Genomic DNA, 16,536 nt, shown 5'->3' on the forward strand with positions numbered 1-16,536 from the left:
TCTCGGTGGCAAACCACTTCTTACACGTTTTAGCTTTTTCTCCTGCTAGTACATCCATATTTAAGTAACATGCTCATATCCCTCCTTCTTGATTGATCGATAGAGAACATCTTCTGTAGAACTCCTTACCTTGATGTCAGAGGAGTTAGTTTATTTATGACCATTTCCACTAAGTCTTCCTCTTTCCTCTCAGTGTAGTTATAACCCTGTTTTGGTTCCTCTATTGGTTACTGTTGGACTTTTAAAGACATATTTATTTCTCACTCGTTCTATTGATTATAGAAGTGTCTTATAACTGCTATTCTGTAATATGATGATGCCGGCATCTCTTCTCTTCACCTCTTCTCCTTCTACCACCTCCTAACTTGTCATCTACTCCTGCGACATCCAATAGGGTAGCCACTAGCACATGTGGCTATTTCAATTTATATGTAACTTAAAGTTAAATAAAAGGAAAACTTCAGCTCCTCGGTTGCACCAGTCATTTGAAGTACTCGCTCGCTACATGTGACGTGCAGCTACCATATTGGACAAGGCGAATATAGAACATTTTCGTCTTCACAGAAAGTTCTGTTGGATTGTGTTCTATACGTAATATTATTAAGGTGGTAACATTTGTGTTTGTTCTATAATTACAATTGTTTTCTGTGCTTTGCCTTTAGGTTGATTCTAACATCGAAAAAAATCAAAGAATAGTATTTATGTTATTAGACAATATGTGAGTGTATGTTGATTCAAGCAGAACTGTGTTCTATAACATTTCTCTTCTTGGAAAATTTTTTTTTTTTCCCTAGAACTTTCTATTGCCTTTCTTTGTTCCTTGCATGATTTGCCTTTAACATAACCTAATTATCCCCTTCACTCCAATTTTCCTCATATCAGGTGTTTTACTGATTCTCTTTCTTCCCGGAGACCTTCCTCCTGGGCCCTCAGTACTTCTCCTACTACCTGGATGAACTGCTTCCGGGCCTTGCTGTCCACATGCCATCTTGGGAATTCCCATTTCTTCTCTCCTGGGCTGGAGCTGCTGTTTCCTGAATGCCACATCTCCTTTCTTGGCTTACTTCCTTGTTTCTCTGGGACACATCCTTAATTAACTTCTTAAGAAAGTCTATGTGGGAGATGAATTTTCTGTGACCGGTTTGTCTGAAAAATGTCTTTCCTCCATGACTTTCCCAACTTGCTTCATAGTTTGGCCGGACATAGAATTCTAGGGCAAAACTCAGCTTTTCTCAGAACCTGAAAGTAATACACCATTGATTCTTAACATTTGTTGGGTTCTACTTCTTTTACAAGTGACCTGTCTTTTAGGATACTTTATCTTTGTTTTACTGAAATTTCACAATGATGTATCCAGATGGGTTTTTTTCCCCCTTCTTTCATTTATTATGCTGGTCATTCAATGAAATCTTTAAGTCTGAAGATCTGGGTCCATCAGAACTCATATTTTTATCTGATAATCTTCTCCATTTTATTCTCTCCTTTTTTGGAATTCCTGTCAGTTGGAGAAGACATTGGGAATCTTGGATTGATTCTTTATGTCTCTAATTATGTCTTCCATCTCTTTGTGCTTTTTATTCTGCTTTCTAAGAGACTACTATCTCATCATTGTTTTCCAATCCTAGTGACTGAAAAATTTTTTCGGTGATATTTTTAATTTCCAAAGTTTATCTTTTAACAACATCTTATTTCATGGGAGATGGATTTTTGTTGTTGTTGTTGTTTACCTTTGTCTTTTCTCTTCATGTTCTAGACTCTCCTCAGATGTGTGGGGATCCTTGGTTGCCATTTCATGTTTAGGAAAGAGGCAATTGAAAGCTGCTGGAGCTGCAAGTAATGGATGGGGTGGTCGACTTGTGGCTTCCTTTTGGGAGGGATTGGGCAGGGAGCTATCTGCCATGCCAGACTCTCAAATGCTAGAGCACATTGCTCTTTTATTCAGGGCACCTAACTTTCTCTAGATAAGCACCTTTTAATGATTTACCTGAGAGATAAGTCCCTCACCATTGGATGTTCTACAGTTGGGGAGACATGTAGAAAGCAGGGGGTGTACAGTGCTCTTTCTACTGACATTATCAGATAATTTTCGTGATTTCTGCCCCTCATTTCATTTTTGCCATCTGCATTCCTGGCGTCTCTGAGCCCTGAAGTTCTAACTTAGGCTAAATCCAGTATTCACTTCTCCATTCATTTTCTGGCTTCTGGAAATTAGCTGAAATCTCTCATATGTTGTTGGTTCCTTTACCTTTCTCTCTGTTGTAAGTTTTATTCTTTTAAAATCATTTTGGCGAGATCTCAGGATGGAGAATAGATGATATGTGGTCAGTCTACCTCTTGATTCAGAAGCTTCCTCCCGCCTATCTTGTACATTTTGCTTAGGGCCATATCTTCCAAAATATTTTTGCAAAAAACATTATATTACATAGTTTGGGACCTTGGGATGAATTTCTTTAGGTCTAGGAAAAACATTTGTCTCTCCTCATGAACTGGTATATTTCCTTTAAATGAATAGTAAAATTTAGGCAACTTTCTGTGTTTCCCTTTTTGATCCTGCTATCAAAATGCTCAGAGGTAACCTTAATCCTAATACTTTGGGAGTATATACATTTTGTCTTCCATGAAATCTTCTATTTTTCTTTAACAAATGTATATGTCTTTTATTGTTAGCTATATTAAATTCTTTTGTGAGATATATAGCTAATTTTTTATATCTCTTTCTTCCAGTTGACAGTTTCTTGGAGGAGATCACTCCTTAAATTTTTTGTTCTTTTTTTGTTCTCTCCCTTTACTCATCTTTAATATCACTTGGATTTTGTGCAAGAGGGTTTAGTCTTAGATGATCTCACAGCAACCTTCCAATTCTAATGGAAATTGAGTCCAATGGTGTCTTATTTCCTTAACTGGGTAAAGGATAACATATATGTGTGAATTATCTCCCCACTAGACTGAAGAGCAGAAACCAGGCTTTCTACATCTCCACTCCTCAGTGAGCTTAGTGGTCTGAAATTGATGCTGGTGAGCTTAGCCTCTGGAACCTAGGACGCTGACTCAGGATGGGCCCAGAGACCCCGTGGTCTGAGGAAGTCCAGTAGGCAGGCAGGTGTAGGACATGTGATTACCTCTTGGTTAACCTCCCCCTTCTTCTCCCAATTTCTTCTCAACCTATGGGCTCCTTTCTCTTCTCCTAACTTAGTGGGTATGTGTGTATGGGAGGTGGGTGGGTAGGGTCATGCCTTAGAGTCAGAAGACTCTATGAAATTTATATGCTGTGTGTCCTTGGTGGCCGACTCAACCTCTCTGACCCTCAGTTTTCTCATTTGTAAAATGGGGATAACAGCAGGGAGTGGCTGGCTAAAATGAAATAAGTTAGTATATGTAAAAGGTCCAAACCTCTACTTAATAGTTGTTAGTGGAGCAGAATTTTCATTCCCCGGCCATCCCCCTGCCCCGCTGTCTCCTCACTTACCGAATCAGTTCCAGCACCCGGCTCTTCATGGCACGGACCAGGTCCCGCTGCTCTCCAAGCTCCTCGTCATACATGGCCTCCCTCCTTTCAGCCTCCTGTTGCTTCTTCTCCAGCTCTGCCTGCAGCCGGCCCCTCTCTTCCTGACACCTGGTCACAGAAGGAAGATGAAGTTCTGAGGGGAAAAAGCTCAGCATTTGACTGAGCTAGGCTGTTTCTGCCTGACAGGGGGGAAGCGGATGGTGCCCCCTGCAGCTGAAGGCCACACACACACACACACACCACATACACACACAAAACATACCACGCACACCACACTACACATACACATACACACACAAATGCCATACAACAAATATGCTCACAACAGAGCGCATACACCACACATATTCACAGCACATCACGCACACCACATGCCACACACACTCACAACACACCACACATATACATGCCACACACGCCACAAATACTACGCATACTCACAACACCACACATGTACCAGACACACGCTATACACAAGATAACACACACCACATGCTACATACCACACAACATATATACCATATACCACACATACATCATACACCACACACACTCATAACACACCACACACACTCCACACCATATATACTTACAGAACACTCCACACTCTCCACACACAACACCACACACAAAACAGCACCATGTGGACTGACACAGCCAGAGAAGGGCACATGCAAAGGTCTGCAAGTCTCCTCACTAACTATTCAGAGAAATAAAAACAGGGCCTATTCTTGAGGAGGCAAACCAACATTTCCATGTATTTTCTTTCTTTTTCTTTTAAAAATATTTCCATTTTAAAATGTAAATTTCTTGAAAGGTGTGTTTACAATCATGGCAGCTCTTTGGGGGAAGGTGGGTATCTGGGAACCCGGGCTGAACGGGCTGTGCCTGGATGAAGACAATTGTGGTGCTTGGGGAAGTGGAGATTAAGAGGTGTAGGAGAGGGGGTGATTTTTTTGGCTTCAAAATATTTTGAAAAATTTTGTTACATTGTCTTTTCAATTAAGAAAGGCAATATTAAGCCTATGTCTTTCTTACAATTGCTGTTCCAGTTTTGGGCTTGGAGCCTCCTCAGATTTATTCTTACTTCTTTTCGTCTTTTGTGGCTTCCTAGAAGGTTCCAAGAAATATGCTGAACTAGAAATAAAAAGGTTCCAGCCTTTTACTCCATCGCTCAGACAGAAGGGTGTTGTAGTGGCGGTGCTTGTCCTGTGACCTCTGGATGCGTGTGCATGTGTGTGCAAGGTCACTGGACTTAAGTGTGTTTGCGGGGGAAGAAGGAGTTTGTGAGAGGCTTGATGATTAATTGAATTATTAATTTTTAAAACATTTCCATGTAGTGTGCTGTAGGGAAGAAAACTGGGTGGGCCATGACAGCAAACTGACAACAGGCAGCCACTGTAATTCCAAAAAGGCCTTAAGAAAGAATGTTTTTGTGCTCAGGCATTGGATCAGGGCCACGTTTTGACTTTTATTGAACATTCTGGTCTTTAGCCTCCTCATTTCTTAGCTGCTGATTTCATTTTCCTGACCTAGTTTACTTGCCCAGTGATCCCAGGGCCTCTGACGTGGTCATTGCAGGCCTTGATGTGACCAGTGTGGTTAGTGTGTCTTTGTGGTGGGAGGGAACCCCTTATTAAGCACCTACTGTGTGCCAGGAATAGAGTAGTGCGTATGGCTCCTGGTGGAGTTTATAGCGTGTTTGGGGCAGTGGTCAAAATGAGTAATAGACCAATAAAATAATTAAGCTAAGTGTATGACAGAGATAAATGAGGGGCCAAGACAGAGACTTGAGAGAGTGCTCAGAGAAGGCTTCTTAGACAAGGTGACATTGAAGCAAATCTAAAAGATGAGAAGTCAACCTTGTACACAGCCAGAGAAGGGCACATGCAAAGGTCTGCAAGTTGAAAAGAATTTGGCTTACTTGAAGAACTGAAAGAAGGCTTTCGAAGCTGGACTACCATGCATGGCAGGGGTCGGGGAGGCAGGAGATGAGGTGGGAGACAGGCAGGGCCTGAACTGTCCCTCAGCGGCCCCAGAAACAGTAGACTTTAATCTCAGTGCAATGGGAAGCCACTCAGGTCTTTTAAGCAGAGGGTGACGGACACTTCTAGTGCAGGAGGGGACAGAGAAGGAATTAAAGTTTATTGAGTACCTACTATGTGACAGGCATTGAGCTTAGTGCTTTAATAGCCTTGTTTCGTTTAATTTTTGCAAATTTACGGGACAGGTAATATGATAATCGTTTTATAGGAAAGAAAAATGGAGCTTCAGGGAGAGAGTAATACTTGCCAAGGGTTACACAGCTTGATAAGTGCATGGAGCAGAGATCTGGATGTAGACCTGTTCAGCTCTAATTTCTTTTTGTCTCCCCACACTCCCATCAATGCCAGGCCCTGATCACCAGTGGTTTGTGGCACCAGTGTTGAGTGGGCAGCAGCAGGGAGCAAGCCACGGATCCCCATGAGCCCCTGACATGCCTCAGAGGAGCTCAATGCTACCACCCAAGAAGAAGGGGGATGTGACATTTGCCTAATTTCCCAACTGACAACTTCTTCCATTCGTACCTGTCCTAATCACTTTTGTGTTGAGGTATTACCCAGAAGGCAAGGAAACCCCCCTGCTTGGAAAGAAGTTCTCACAGAGCATCTGAGCTGGAAGGAGGAACTTTAGAGATCCAGCCATCTCCTTTTGCAAATCGAGGTCCATAGCTCAGAGACGGAGGGCTGATTTCCCAGGGCCCCACAGTCAGAAAGCTGGTAAGTTGGTGTTGGCAGTCCCATATCTCAGATCCAAGTGTATTCTTCTAGCCCAGGCTGGTCTGCTCTGGGCCTTGCTGCCTGGATGGTCTGCTGTGTTCTCCATGTGCATTTAGCATGGGGCTCTGCAGCCCTGCCCTCTCTCAGTCTGTTCTTCACAGCACAGTAAGAGTGATCCTTTAAAAACCCCAGTCAGACCATGAGAGCTTCTGCTCAAGACTGCTCTAGCCACCAACAGCATGGGGGTATCCCTCTGCTCCAGCCACATGGCAGGCTTATCCCCCAGAACACTTTTCCTGGGTCTTTGCATTTGCTGTTCCCCTGCCCTGACCACTCCTCTGACATGTCTGCCTGGTCCATTTTACCTGTGGTTGGGGTTTCTGCTCAGATGTCACCTCCTCAGAGAGGGATTCCCTGACTCTAAATCTAGAAGACTCTCCTGTCTCTCTCCCCTTTCCTGGATTGATTTTTCTACCTGACATTGTATTTCTACTTGTTAATCTATCGTCTGTCTTCCCAGGTTTGTGAGAGCAGACATTGCCTGTTCTGGTCAGGTGTTTGTCCTAAGTTCCCTGAGGCTGGGAGCATGTTCTCCCAGATTCAGGAGCTTCTGCTACTCACCATTCACATTTGAATGACTCCCCAGTAGACCCCCAGCCCATGCCTCTCTCCTGAACTCCACACTCAACTGCCTGTCCAGTGGCTTGACTAGGGTGTCTAACGAGTGTCTCAAACTTAACATGCTCAAAACTCAACTCCTGAACTTTCCTCACAAACTGGCTTTGCCACAGTGGAGACTCACTGGTAACTAGCTTTCTAGGCCAGAAAAGTCAGAGTCATTCTTGACTTCTGCCTTTCTCTCAGACGCTATATCCAGTCCCTCAGGAAGCTGGACCTCACAGCCGGACCTCAGAGTCCAGTAGCTTCTCTGCACCTCCATTGCCACCAGTGCAGCCCGAGGCACCATCACCCTCCTCTGCATGGCAGGGTAGCTTCCTCATCGGTCTCCCTGCTTCCACCCTGGCTTCTCCACAGACTAGCTTCACAGAGCAGTGGGCGTGAGCCCTGGAAAACACAGGTCAGTCCAGAATAGGCACATCTACAATAGAGACAGAAAGCAGATTGCTGGTTGCCTAAGCTGGGGCGGTTGTGGGGAAATGGGCAGTGAGTGCTAACGGGTATAGGGTTTTCCTCTGGGTTGATGAAATGTTCAAAAATTGATTGTGATAATCAACGCACAACTTTGTGAATATACTAAAAACCATCGAATTATTTTAAAAGGCAAATGAACATATCTCTTAACATTCAAACAGTCATGTCATTTCCCTTCTCTGCTCAGAACTCTCAATGGTTCTTTTCTCAGTCTGAGTTAAAGTCAACATCCTTTTGATGACCTACTAGGGTCTCCCGAACCTGGTCCCTGTTACCTGCCTGACCTTTCTCTACATCCTGTCTTTCCATCCCTCCACTGGGGACATGATGGCTTCCCCGATGTTCCTGGAACCTGCCATGCCCATGCCCACCTCAGGGCCTTTGCTCTTGCTGTTCCCTGTGCCTGGAACATTATTCTACCACACTACCGCAAATCCAAATGGCTCACTCCTCATTTCCTTCAGGTCTTTACTCAAACACCACCTTTTCAGGGAGGTCTTCCATGACCGTGCCACCTTATATAACATCACCCCCCGATACTTCCCATTCCCTTTCCCTGTTTTATTTTTTTCTCCTTAGAACTTATCACAATCTGACATTCTATGTATTTTACTTGCTTATCATATTATTGACTGCCTCCCCCACTAGAATGTAAGCTCCACGAAGGTGAGAATTTTGTCTGTTGTGCCCACGAGAGGAATTCTGGCACACAGAGCAGGCCTGGCACTTTGAGTATTTGTGGAATGACTGAATAATGGACAGGATGACAGGTGGTAGGACTGTGATCTGTGAGACAGGGCTTCCTAGCTGCAGGGAGCAGCCTGGGGCTGGGCAGGCTTCCGGGAGGCTCACAGCTGCTCCCTCCAACCTGTCTCGATCCCTAGAGAAAGCCCCAGCCCAGCGTAGGCAAGGCCCCTGCATTCACTTAGGGCCTGACTCATGGGACTCTTTGCTGTCCAAATCACTGGGCTCAGCTGAGTGTCTGGTGGGAGAAACCTCTTCCTGGGGCTCTTTTGGATTGGTTTCTGGGCCTCTGGCCTCTCTCAGCCTATTAGGCAGACAGTCAGTAGAATGCCTAATGATTCAGTCTGAATCACAGTTACTCAGGCTCTGCTGACAGTCAGGCTAGTGGCCTCCAGGCCCTGAGGCAGGAGTCAGCCATGTAAGAAAGACGGAGGCAAGTGGGGAGACTGAGGCACTCAGAGACCAAGGGACAGAGACATAGAGAGACTGAGTCTAAACTGAGGAAGATCTTGGCATGGCGGAGACATTTAAAAAATAAATTATGAACGAGAAACTGAGGCACGGAGAAAATGTAAACAAAACGGCATGCTCTTGAGGTTAATGTGATGATGGGCAGATGAATATACTGATGGGGAGAGACAAAGAGACGGAAATACAGGCGCTCGAAATACTGGCGGAGGGGTGGCGTTTAGGCCCACTGATTCTGGAGTCAGCTGCCAGGGTTTGGACCTCGGCTCTTGTACTGAGATGTTGGGTGAATTGTGGAGCATCTTTGAGCCTTAGTTTCCTCATTTATAAAATGGGGGTTCTTAGAGAACCTATCTCATAAGGCTATTATGAAGAAGCACCTAGGACAGCGCCAGGGACATAGTATATACCCAGGAAGTGAGAGTTATGATTACAATTATGATCATTAAGAGGATGAAAGAGGGATTATGCAACCAGGAACAGGAAAATGAGAGACTGAATGATAAGGGTGCAGGAGTGCGCTGGGGCAGGCGGGCAGAGTGGATTGCAAAGAGAGAGGAGCAGATCAGAAGGGGTAGCAGAAAGGGCAGAGATGAATACGGGTGGGAATGGAGGGACAGGAGGTATAGGTCTCTCTTGGGGTCTACTCAGGGAGGTCAGTGAAGGAGGGGGCTGGAGGGGAAGGAGGGGAGGGGAAGGTGGGAGCCCTTGAAAGCAGGGACAAAGGCCTGCAGGCCTCATCATCCCAAAGTTGTGCCCTGCACAGGGCCTGGTGCACAGGAGGTGCTTAAGAGACACTTGCTGTGTGACTGTGAACGCGAGCAGGAGCTAGGAAGCACCTCCTGTCCCTCCAGCCTACCTGCTCTCATGCTCTTGTGTGCAGGTGGTTGCCGGCGTTACCTGCTGAGCTGCTCCTGCAGTGCCTTCAGCTCCCCCTCCTGCTCCTTCAGCAGCTGCTCCTGGTGCTGGGCCTGCTCTTTGGTCGTCTGGAGCTGGTGTCTGAGACTCTGGGGGGAAAGAGAAAAGAAGGAAGGGAAAGGGAAGCTGGAGAAGGAGGACAGAGACCCCAGCCCAGGGACTGACCTGACAAACATCCCCATGAGACCTCAGGCCGTGCGAGACAGCTATAAGGTGCGGGGAGGGACTAAGGACAGCTCTGGGACGTGTAATGCCTGGCTCTGCCGCTGGGTGAGCCTGGATCCTTAGTGTAATGCCTGGCTCTGCCGCTGGGTGAGCCTGGAGCCGCTATTTCTTCCTTCATGGAAGGATGGAAGTTACAAAGCTCAAGGATATAAAGACTCTGGTTAGGGAGGAGGCTGAAGAAGTCCTAAGAGCAATCCTGGGTAATCTCCAGGAGAAGCATCTGCAGCAGTAGAACTTAGATATTGGGGAGAAACCTGCCGATAATGAGGGCTGTGGAATCTGAGAACAAGTGACTTCCCTGAAGAACTGTCGGGAAGGGATCTCAAACTCAAATGCCTACATGGGATAGGCAGGCGGTATTGATGAATAAAGTGGGCCTATTGTGAGACAACAGAGAGAGGTGGAGACTGTGACAAACTGAAGAATGTATGGCATTCAAAAGGCTTCTTCAAATAATAATAACCTTGTGTGGGCCAATAAAAGTGGATCTGTGGCTGGAGTGGCCTCCGGATTACCACTGAAGACCCCTGTCTGTGGGTCAGTTTAGAGAGGAGAGAATAGGCACAGAGCTCAGCTGCTCTCACCTTGACCACATCTTGCAAGGCCACCTCTGCTCGCTCCTCTGTCCTCGTCACACTGGTCACTCCTGTTTGCTCTTGTGGCTTCTCTGTGGTGGAACCTTCCCTTGTTCCCAGGCTCTGGAGGACCCGGGGTTCCCTCAGAATACTAGGCACCTCCCACCTCTGCTCGCTCCCTGACATTGAATCCTCTATCACCCCTCTGGGGCCGGAAACCAGCAGCCTCTGGACGTGACCCCACTCTGCGCCCCCTTCATGAGTCCCCACTGTTGTGCTCTGACCTTCTGCACTCAGCAGAACGCCTCTGCCCTCACTCTCTGTCCTTATCACCTCCTTCAGCACCCCCTCAGCCCCCTCTCGCTGCCCCTGGGCATAGGGTGTTGAGTTCTCTAGGCAGGTCCCCATCCTTGGGGCTCCCATCTCCTGGTCTTGCTGCAGCAACTCCCCCTCTGGTTCCCACATGCTCTGGGGGGCTCTGAGGCTCCTGGGATCTTCTCTCTTCTTTTCCAAAAAAGGAGAAAGATGCTTGTGTTGCTGAGGCCTGGGGAGTCCAGCCAACCGGTCTGCCCCTGGTGCATCTCGTGGACAGCTGGCTTGGCTGGTGTGTGGCTCTTCTGGCTGGATTCCTTTGGAGTCTCCATGTAGAGCGGAGATCTGCAGAGAGGTCCCCAAACCCCATTATATTCCCTCTCAGTATCAATTCACTGACCTGGTTCATGGGAGAGGCCAGATCCCTAATGCAATGGGCTTGTTAAATATGTGGATTCCTGGGCCCTCCCACTGACATGGGAGGAGGGCCCAGAAATCTGAATGTTAAAACCCCAGGTGGTCTGATCCGAGGCCCCAGCTTTGATCTGGTCAGAGAGCAGCAGTGCTTCTCAATGCCCTTTCCTCCCTCAGTCCGAGCTCACATCCTTCTCCCTTCTCCACATCGATCTTCTGCATGGATCTGGTTTCCACGCAGAGCACAAAAGTTAAGTTTAGGGAACAGGATCTGACTTTTTGGTGTCTTCTCATCTGCAAAATGGGAATAATAATACCTGCCTTGCAGGATTGTGGCGAAAGGTTAGATGGACCGATAGCCAGCTAAGAGTCACCTCTGCCAAGAAGCCTTTTCTGGGCCCCACATTGTCCTGTGCATGTCTGCATCACTACACTTCACATGTCATGTTGCAAGGTGTTCCTTTAGGGTCTGTCTCCCTGAACAGATCTGGACTTTCAGGTCACAGACCGAGTCTTCGTAGTATCTGCACCTTGTGCCCCGAAGCTGGTGGGGGTACAAAGTAAGCTCCTGGAATAATGCTAACTGCAAGCTACCACTTACAGAGCACATGGCGGGAGCCTGCTCTGTGCTACACATGTGTCGATGCATCCTCACAATCTCCCAGTGAAGCATGACAAGTAGCTTGCCTGAGGACCATGGTTAGTAAGGGCCGGAGCTGAGATTTGAACCAGGCGACCTTGCTCTTCAATCATTCCCTGAACTGAACTGAGACATTTGCAAATTGTCCAGCAGAGGTTGTTTCCCTGGTCTGTTTCCTACAAGCTTTTGGTCACCCTCCCCAGCACCTCCTCTTCTTCTGGGCCCCACTGGCTCCTATAGATGGTGTCAGTGGTCCCTTTTTCTTCCCAATATCCCCACCATCCTAGGAATATGAGCCTTTACTTCGGTGGATCCCCAGTCCCCAGGTCCACATGTTGGCCTCTCTATCTAGTTGGGTTAGGATTCAGTTACTGCTCAACCTCGGGGGCCCAGCAGAGATAGAGAAGAGACTACACAGAGTGAAGGTCAGGCAGAAGCACCTCCTTTGGGGAATCTTTGGACTTTCTGGGTCTTCTTCCCCGGGTCCAGCTGGAATTGGAGCAGCGAGACCTGAAAGTAAAAGAGGCCAGGGGACCTTGGGCCACTCCCCCGCAGTGGCCTGGTCCTCCGATGCAGGATATCCCATCTTTCCACTTATCCCACCACACTCTCCTGCCTTCATGCATGCATCCCCCCTCCATCCATCCATACATCTCACCTTCCATTCATCTATCCGTTCCATCCCAGCATCCCACCATTCATTCGTCCTTCAAACCCTCAACCTCAGACACCCAACAACTTTTTCGTGAGTGTGTATCCTATGCAGCATTGTGGGACGTCATGAGATTATACTGGGAAAACAGAAGGCTAGGAAAATAGAGAATCCGGGGCTCACAGAGCAAGGAAGGAGAGAGACAGAGATGGGGCTGGAAGCTGAGAGCTCGGGGCTAGCTCAGGATGTTTGATGGGACGGGTGGCATTGGCAGTAGGCGCTTAAAGAGGCTTCCCTTCATGCTGCACCCACTTACTCTGAGAACATGGGCCAGGCCCCATCCAGGTCTGGTCTCTGCAGGTCCAAGTCGAAAGCCACCCCATTGAGAGCGTAGAGAGAGTCCAGGATGTCTTCCCGGAGTTTGGGGCACACCAGAGGGCTCCGTGGGCCATACCATTCCCTGTGTGAACAGCGATCAACACCTTTGGCCTTTGGCCCTGGTGTTGTTGCCACCCCTGATCTCAGAGGATCCATTGCACACCATAATGTGATGGCTCCCTAGGCAGGGTGGTGGTCCTTGGGGAGCAGGAGGCCTAAGTACCATGATGATACCAGGCCTGGGTTTCTAACGTCCCTTCTGCTCGTTCTTCCTTGACTTTCATTTTAGTAGTCCTTGATATTAAACCCTCCTTTACTCTGGGAGTAAAGGGGGGTCTTTCACAAAGGAGGGACGGTGGGCTCAGATGTGTGAGTAGGAGCATGTCCCAAATGACCTACCTGGTGAGCTCGGGGTTCAGGAGGCAGAGCTGCAAGGACTCGGCCAGCTGCCCGTGGGCTAAGCAGAAGCGGATGAAGGCGCGACCTTTTCCCAGAGGGGTCTTCAGCTGCAAAGTGCCCAGGGGACAAGGTGGGGGTGGTGTCAGGACAGAGGCAACTCAGCCAGCCGAGGGAGAGAGGAGAGAGGAGATGGGAACAGGTGGTTAATGAGAAAGGGTGCCGTGGGACTTGAGGCTATGGGAGGAAAGGGGGCGGCTGGGGGGTGCTGAGAGCTAATGAGCGATGAGGACCAGGCGAGAGGGCCTGTGGTCAGTGGAGCTGGAATAGATGGGAAAGGGGCCTTGGGCAGGCCTGTGTCCCCCAGCCCCTGAGCCATCCCCGTCAAGGGCCTGGTGGCAGGGCCCCATCGTGCTGAGGCCAGCCCGCCTGCCCCTGGCCCCTGGATACCTTGTCCTGCGAGAGAACGAAGCGGGCTGGCTCCGTGTTTCCTCGGTGCTGCCACAGGGCAGAGCAAAGGAAATCCCAGTAATCCTTCCGAGGTCCCAGGAAGCTCTTCTGCTCTTTCTGGTCAAACTGGGAACAAGACGAGGGAAAGGATGTGTAGGAGTGCTCCCTCCGAGACCCCCCCTGCATTCCTCCACGCCGAGGGGGAAGGGCTCACGCAGACAGACCCGGCTTTGGGTGCTGGCTCTGTGACCAGAGGCAAGCTGCTCGATCTTTCTGAGCCTTTAGGGTTCTCACTAACTCCAGAAGAACTTAACGAGCACTTACTATGCGCCAGGCCCTTTTCTAAGCCATGGGGGTACAGCAACGAACAAACAGAACTTGTGGGCTTACACCTTGGTAGGGAAGACAGACGATGAACAAACTGAATAAGTAAGACATGTACTATGTTCCATAGTGCTGACTGCTAAGAAGAGAAGCAAAAAAAAAAAAAAGGGACTAGAAAGTGTATGGTGTGTACTCGCGTGTGTATGTGCGATGTGTGTGTGTTGGATGTGAGTGCACGATGTGTATGTGGTGCGTATGTGCGTTAAAAATTTAGATTAGGGCGGTTAGAGAAAGCCTCGCTGAGGAGGTATGACTCAAATCTACCATGCAAATTTCTGGGAAAGAGCATCCCAGGAAGAAAGAATAGCAAGTGCAAAGGGGCTGAGGTGGATGTGTTTCCTGAGATGCCTTAGAAGATCACAGGGACCAGTGTGAGTAGGGGGCAGCGGACGGAGGGCGTACTGCCAGGAGACTCACACATGCACACTATATACACATACCACACACACAAACCTCTCTCTCACACACGTACACACACACATAGAGAAGTTGGAAGGGTATGTGTGTGTATGTGGGGGGAGGTAGGCAGGTTATCAAACACCTCAGGGGGTTAGAATGAGAATTAAATCGGGTGGGCATGTAAAGGCTTATGATCAGGGCTCTAACCAGCATCAGGAAGGGCCAGCCCTGGGACATCTGTGCCTCTGAAACTTTAGTCTTCAGAGCAGGGTGGCTGCCCCCAGCCCCACCCTGCCCTGCCTCTCAGCCTTGCCCTACCTCACCTCCCAGGTTACAGTGACAGCCTCCAGGAGGGAGGTTAGATGTCAGGAAGGACTTGCCGACTAAGAAGGATAAGGCAGTGCGTGGTAGCGAAGGGAGGCCGTGGCTCTTCCCTCAGTATCTGAGAAAGCCCTCCTGGTTATCTGGGCCTGGAGAGGGGGGAAAGGGCGAGGGGAGGAAGGAGAGGGGAGGGGAGGGCCCCACATGCAGCAGCAGCTCCAGGCAGCCACAGAGTCTGTGCAGCTCAGCACTGGCGTCTGTCACTGACCGTCCGCCCCTGTAGCCCTGGACGATGGCAGAGACAGCAGCTGTGGGGAAGATGGCGGACATCAGACATCAGGGAGTGAGGGCTCTGAGGGAGACGCTCCCGAGACGTCTCACTTCTCCTTCAGTTCAGTTCCAGAAAATCTCGCAGGACATACTCACCTTTCAGGTCCCTGGTGACCTTGAGGGCAACCCCCTCTTCTGCCATGAGTATTTGAAAATGGCGTGATTCCCTGTGGCTCTGGAAGGCCAGCCCAGGAAGGAGCCTCTGAGTTCAGTTGCCCAATTCTCTTCATACACAAAGGAAGCATCAGAGCCTAGAGAAAGGATACAGCATCTTTAGGGTCACAGTGGGTTAACTGGTAGGATAAAAATCCCAGCTCTTTCTCGTAGGCCACTGCAGAAAGATGATGGTGTGGCCTCCATTTACGGAGCAGTTTCTGGGGGTCTGGCATCTTTGCCTCATTCAGTCTCCACAACAACCTTTGGGGATTGTTAACTCCATTTTACACGAGGTGAAAAGGGGGCTTGGATTGGGTAAGTCTTTTCTCCCACGTCACAAAGCTATGTGATGAAACTAGAATTTGAACTCAGGTCTGTGAGCCCATAGGGCCTGTGCTCTCGGCCCTGACTTGATGTGAGTGGTCCCGTTACTGCTCGTGCCCTGTGGATGCTGGGCTGATGGAATGTCACCGTCTTCCCCATGGGAGCCTTGCCAAAGCAGTCATCACCCTTGAGACACACATTCTCATCTTTTCCTGGGCCCCAGCTGAGCGGAAAGTGTGAGTTCTTCGAGGAGAGGGAGGCAGAAGTAGGGCAAGGCCCTAGAGCTGGGACTGAGCCTGAATGCTGGGACGCGTGGGCAGCAGGGCACCTGGCTTTCTTCCCGCCACTCTCGGTTGGCTGAATCTCAGCTTGTTCTCCTCGCAATGGGTCCTGGGGCTCAGAGAGGAATACTGTGGGCCCTGAGAGCCAGAGGGCTTATTCTGAGATCCTGGAGTAAGGACCCGGCATGGAGTGAAAATCCAGGTGTTCTGCCTCCCAGGCTGTGGCTGTGGGATTTTGGGAGTGGGCGGGTGGAGGGGGCAGCAGTGGGAAATGAGAGTGAGTGAGGGAGGGCGGGTGGGGTATGGCATTCAGTGAGTTGGGGGTCAAGGGGTCCGGGTCTCCATTCTGGTCCTGTAACTCACCGTGTGACCTTGGGCACATCTCTCACTTTTCTTGGGCCTCAGTTTCCCCATCCGTAGACCAAGAGTTTGGATGTAGGGTCTATGATGTCCCTTTTAGCCCGGACCGTCTATGAGATCCATGAACACCTACATGCAGCTCCGCCTGTCCCTCGTATCCATCCGGGTTCCTGGCCCCTTGCTCCTGGCACCATTTCCCTTCTCCAGCCTCCCCCAGACCCAGGAGTCTCCCTCTACTCACCTGGAAAGGCCTGGCTGGTTCGGGCGTGGAGAGAGGGCACTGCAGCCTGAACCCACCACTTGTGACTATGGGCTCTGCACAATCTTTCCAGAGTTTGCTGCCTGGGAGGTGACTCAGGCCGAGCCCAGCGCCTGGGGAGGGGGGTGAGGGGG

At 49.1% G+C, this 16,536-nt stretch overlaps 1 protein-coding gene across 1 annotated transcript in view; it reads right to left on the reverse strand.

Annotated features, from left to right (window-relative positions):
• Window positions 1-15,164, reverse strand: part of RUFY4 (RUN and FYVE domain containing 4) — a 16,915-nt gene extending 1,751 nt beyond the window's left edge. Inside the window, exons 1-9 of the mRNA XM_006906800.1 lie at window positions 15,119-15,164; window positions 14,897-15,000; window positions 13,589-13,714; window positions 13,142-13,248; window positions 12,681-12,824; window positions 12,153-12,222; window positions 10,356-11,003; window positions 9,529-9,635; window positions 3,467-3,613 (exon numbers count right to left, since the gene is read on the reverse strand). Of these exons, the coding sequence (XP_006906862.1) occupies window positions 3,467-3,613; window positions 9,529-9,635; window positions 10,356-11,003; window positions 12,153-12,222; window positions 12,681-12,824; window positions 13,142-13,248; window positions 13,589-13,714; window positions 14,897-15,000; window positions 15,119-15,164 (1,499 nt within the window). The remainder of the gene's footprint in view (window positions 1-3,466; window positions 3,614-9,528; window positions 9,636-10,355; window positions 11,004-12,152; window positions 12,223-12,680; window positions 12,825-13,141; window positions 13,249-13,588; window positions 13,715-14,896; window positions 15,001-15,118) is intronic.
• Between the last annotated feature and the right edge of the window lie 1,372 nt (window positions 15,165-16,536).

This window comes from Pteropus alecto, unplaced genomic scaffold (assembly GCF_000325575.1).
Source record: "Pteropus alecto unplaced genomic scaffold, ASM32557v1 scaffold110, whole genome shotgun sequence".
Lineage (NCBI taxonomy): Eukaryota > Metazoa > Chordata > Mammalia > Chiroptera > Pteropodidae > Pteropus > Pteropus alecto.